Raw genomic sequence first — 4,897 nt, forward strand, 5'->3', positions numbered from 1 at the left:
ATCGGGATATTCAGAGTTACATGTAAATACTTATCTCTATATGGCTTATACCTAAGGCAAAGCTTCTAACCTGTCAGTGTTGGATATGTTCCCACATTCCCATTCACTGTAATGGGGGAATCCCATTCTACCCTAGACCCTTTTCGGAACCTGAAATGGCAGAGTGGTATATCTATCAAAATTTCACATCCCATCCCTCTCCAGATACGCTAATGTACATAACCCAAAAGGGGGGAACTCAGTTCTCTAAACATGACAGGAAGTATTGAAGCCTTGGGATCTGCAAGCTGTCCCCTGACCCACTTCTCTGGGTGGTACCAGCCCAGCTAGGATCGTACCCACAATCCTCCATTCCTGGCCCTCACTAATACCTCAAATTGGTGAAGACCACAAGGGTCTGTGTGTTTTGTCAACTCTTCCAAAGGGGCGACAAGAGATGGGGTAAAGCAATTGCTCTCGCTATTTCAACATCACAGGCTCATCCAGTCTGCTGACTGATTTTGTTAGGGGTACAAGTGGAGGCACCTTCTCTGTGCAATGGTATCCCAAGGTTATCACCCGGTTCGCTGCCTATAATGACACTCTACTTTGTGGAATTGTGCTACAGGATGGCTGGGAACTTTAGGGACCTCCATTGTACAGGGACCGACAATGTTTATTATTGTTATTCTAGCTGTGTATGTTGTTTTCTTCTTTTTTATAAAGTGAAGTTGCCAACAAGCTATTAAAAGTATGAACCATCCTTAATTATGCATCATGTCTCTGCAAGCCCCTCTAATATCTAAAAGACCCAAGTGGTATATTTGAGTTATGATAAGAATTGAGTGATTCTCAATGAAGGGTCTCAGTAGAATCAAAAGTGGGGGACTGAGAGATATTATATTATGATTCTCTTTACTATGTTTACTATACCGCGTTTCCATTCATTCATAAAACTGTGTTTCTGAAGTACATATTACTCTTACAAGATAAGCTAAATTAAACATCCCTTCCATGGCTGCCAACCCATTACTGTTTCTTTACACCTTTAAATTCTCATCAGTCCCATGCTGCAAGCAGTATTTAGACTTGTTTCTGTATCAAAGGCTATCCCTGAATAAGTGTGTTAATACTGTAACCTACTCACAAGAATGCCATCCCCACCACCTTGTCTCCATTAACTCACTCGAAACTACGGAAAGATGAAAATGTTAATTAGCCCTTAGTAACCGTCTCTCAGGACCTAAATAGGTTGCAGGACATCAGTTTCCTCCACCAGCACGTCCCGACAGTCTGTTGCTTTTTATCTCTTTGAAATTTCCTTATACACTATTTCTATAACATTGTACAACCTATTTCTAACTTTTAGTTTGGACTACCATCTTGTACTAACATACAGATTTATACTTTTTAAATATGTATTAAATAGGGCCGCTACTCCCTTTAGGAAACATACTATCAAAACAGCACTTCTGTGAAACTGCATGAATAAATGTGTAGGAACCATCAAAAACCAACAATAGTAGATGGAATCCCATGACCCAGCTGTAGAAGATCAGTTTAACATCTTCTATATTTTTATTTAGTACACGTATAATTATTTAGATCATATAGGTCTATTATTTCTACTAACGTTAGTAACTTTAAAGACAAAAGGACTAACGCCTCTTAATTATGCAAGCTCAGACCAGACAGACATTCTAATCCCATCAGGAGTAACAGTCAGCATTTAGCACGTGCTTAAACTATCTCCTGCTCCCTCAAGACAGATATCACGCAAACTTGTGTACAATTGACACAACTATCTGACACCATAGTGCTAAAATTTTATCATTAAAAAAATTTAAAACTTTAAAAATCTGCATATAAAAAAAAGAGACTACTGTAAAACAGCTCATCGCTCACAGAGGGACCACACTCTTAGTGGTGGTGATATAATTCATGTGTTTGGGGCCTGAAGCAGACAACAGACTCCTGAACTGATAGTTCAGATAACAAAATATTCTGAAACATTACCTGCAATTTCTTAAACAACATCCCTGAAATGAATTGTGCTGTCATTTGACAAGGGTCCCACCTGTAACTTAAATGTATATTAATTCACTGAAGAGCAAGGAAACATTTTCAATGAAACTAACTTTAATCAGTTCCATGCCTTGGCTCTCTGAGCTCCTTTTTGGTTTAAGATGTTAACAGTTCAGCATTCAGGAGTTGCGTTTTCACTTTCACAGCCAATGTGAAACACTCTGGCTATTCTGGTCAGTATGACCTTTGGTTTCCAGTCTTGTCACTGTCTAATAGTTGTGGTCAGTCCCAGTTTTGCCCATTCCACATCACACTCCACCAAATCTGTGGCTCCAGCTTCTGTCAACACAAGTCCAACTACCTGTTTAAAATGCCAGGCAAGTGTGTAGATATTGTGCTGGATCTGTCGATTTTCTGTTACACATCAGCTCCCACTGATGCTGTTTGATTCGCTGGAAGTTGGAAGGAATCACTCAATCTGTGCACGTAAGAGTAAGTGAAAGAATTACTGCCGGGTGACACTGGGAGCAAGTAACTAACTCTGGTTGGGAGAGCCAGGGTTAGTCTGATTCAGTGGGTTAGGGATAACAGAATTTTCCAAGTCCCCTGGTACAATTTCAGCAACGTTACTTTGGCCCTCTGATGCAGGCAGATTCACATTTGATTGCTGCACGACCTCAGCAGCTTTTGCCTCATAGTCAGAGATTCTTCTTTGAACAATGGTTGGCATGAGCTGGACATAGGAACTCATTAACCGATGGTTGGTGTGGATTAATTTACCAGCACAATTGTTGATGCAATTCTCCTAGAAAGAGAGGAAACAGATATTCAAGCACATTCCGTTCCATAGCATACCATCAACAAACTGTGTCATATCGCACAGACATTAATAGGCCGCATTAAAAGGGTCATTAGTAATTTGCCAATATCTCTGCAATTTCCACTTTCCCTTCCATATCCTTGGCATACATTGTTTTTTAATTCTCTTAGGAGGTGTGGGTGTCACTAGCTGGACCCAGGATTTATCGCCCACCCATATTTGCTCCTCGAGACGGTTATGGTGTGCTGCCTTCTTGAACTGCTGCAATCCATGTGATGTAGCTAGACCCAAAAACCCCTTAAGGAAGGAATTACAGGATTCTGACCCAGCGACACTAAAGGAACGGCAATATTTTCCCAAGTCAGGATGGTGAGTGGCTTGGAGGGGAACTTGCAGGATATGGTGTTCCCATGTATCTGTTGCCCTTAATAAAAATTGAAAGAACTGCGGATGCTGTAAATTAGGAACAAAAACAAAGTAGCTAGAAAAGCTCAGCAGGTCTGGCAGCTTTTCCAGCTACTTTGTTTTTGTATCTGTTGCCCTTGTCCTTCTGTATGGAAGTGGTCATGGGTTTGGAAGGTGCTGTCAGAGCAACATTGGCAAATTTTTGCCATGCATCTCATCTGGTCTGGTGATTTCTCACTGCCAACAGTGTCTTGAATACCACCTCCTTATTAATCTTAAACCCTTTCAGTGACAGAGATTTTGCCTCTGTCACCATGTACTGGGCAGCACCTGCCCCGTAAGTAAAGACAGCTGCAAAGTATTCATCTAACACTGAGCTATGTCTCTTGCTTGTGGATGCAATAGCCCTTTTTGATCTCTGGTTAATCAAAGGGTGAAAGATTACTGGGGGTGGAGTAATGATATGAGCCATGAAGGAGGGTCAAAATGATCCCTTGCTCCTGATTTGTGTGATGAGGTTTACGGAGTCAGAGAGGTCTGCAGCACAGAAAAAGGCTCTTCAGCCCATCAAGTCTACACCAGTCAAAAACAGTCACCTAATTATTCTAATCTACCACTTCGCCCATTGTCTTGCCTGTCTTGGCATCAGAAGTGCACATCTAAATACTTCTTCAATGTTATGAAGGTTTCTGCCCTTTCCATCCTTACAGACAGTGAATTCCAGATTCCCATCAACCTCTATGTGATATTTTTCCTCAAATAACCTCTAAACCTTATGGCTCTTCCCTTAAATCTACACATCTGCTCATCGATCCCTCTATCAAAGGGAAAATTTCTTCCTGTCTACTGTATTTACGACTCTCATTATCGTATACATGTCAACCATGTCCCCTCTCAATCTCCTCTGCTCTAAGGAAAATAACCCCAGTCTTTCCAATCTCTTTTCGTAACAACTCTCTAGTTCAGGCAACATCCTGGTAAAATCTTCTTTAAACCCTCTCCATGGCTATCACATGCCTCCAATAATGTGTGCAGGTGGTCATGCTTGGATTTACCTCAGTCAATGTGATGCTCCTGTAGTTGAGGTTGGTCACACACTTGTTGAAGCAGGTTTCTGTCATTTTGTTATATACCAACAGGAAGTCCCGCAGCTGAAACACAGAGAGAGAGCGAGCTGGAGATTAAGATCAGAGCGGAGCAGAAACAAAACCCCTCCATATATGCCATCTACCCCCTCCCCGTGAAAACACACACCCTAACACAGCCACTGCTGTCTGTACATTTCCGAGTAAGTGTTTGATGTTGGGAGTTGGGGGAGTATGAAGGCAAAGTGAAATACAGTGGGAGTGGGGGGATAGGGATGTATTACTGAGGGGGTTTGTACAGGGCATAGACTCTGGGGGTGAGGGGGGTCTTAGCGCAGAGGGCAGTCACGTGGGGGGTGGCCTCACGTTGCGAATCTCCGGCTCCATTCTGTCTCCGTGACCTTTCCCAGGCTACTTCCGGTGAGCCGCCCAGTTCTGTCGTCACTTCCTGGCGGTGGCCCGCCCCGGCTCCGGGTCCCTAGAAACCGGCTCAGGCCCCTCCCCACCCAGAGACCCCCGAGCGGCAGCCCCGGTAAGAGACGGGGGGGGTCTACTCTATTCCCTCCCCGTTCTTCCCCCCCCC

The 4,897-nt window shown here is 43.1% G+C and overlaps 1 protein-coding gene across 1 annotated transcript; it reads right to left on the minus strand.

The window, feature by feature from the left end:
• Positions 1-2,100: 2,100 nt before the first annotated feature.
• timm10b (translocase of inner mitochondrial membrane 10 homolog B (yeast)) lies at positions 2,101-4,799 on the minus strand. The gene is made up of 3 exons (XM_048598287.1): positions 4,681-4,799; positions 4,285-4,380; positions 2,101-2,809 (listed from the first exon to the last, which is right to left on the minus strand). Exons 1-3 carry the CDS (start codon positions 4,699-4,701, stop codon positions 2,540-2,542), a joined length of 387 nt encoding a protein of 128 aa, XP_048454244.1. The 5' UTR covers positions 4,702-4,799; the 3' UTR covers positions 2,101-2,539.
• Positions 4,800-4,897: the final 98 nt, after the last annotated feature.

The sequence above is a fragment of the Rhincodon typus genome, chromosome 6, assembly GCF_021869965.1.
Source record: "Rhincodon typus isolate 14 chromosome 6, sRhiTyp1.1, whole genome shotgun sequence".
Classification (NCBI taxonomy): domain Eukaryota; kingdom Metazoa; phylum Chordata; class Chondrichthyes; order Orectolobiformes; family Rhincodontidae; genus Rhincodon; species Rhincodon typus.

Excerpts from the sequence above, each read along its gene's own strand:
- timm10b (XM_048598287.1), bottom strand. The coding sequence starts at position 4,701 with ATGGAGCCGGAGATTCGCAAC. Across the intron at positions 4,381-4,680 it reads TGGAGCCGGAGATTCGCAAC|CTGCGGGACTTCCTGTTGGT; the intron begins GTGAGGCCACCC and ends TCTGTGTTTCAG. Across the intron at positions 2,810-4,284 it reads GGAGCATCACATTGACTGAG|GAGAATTGCATCAACAATTG; the intron begins GTAAATCCAAGC and ends CTCTCTTTCTAG.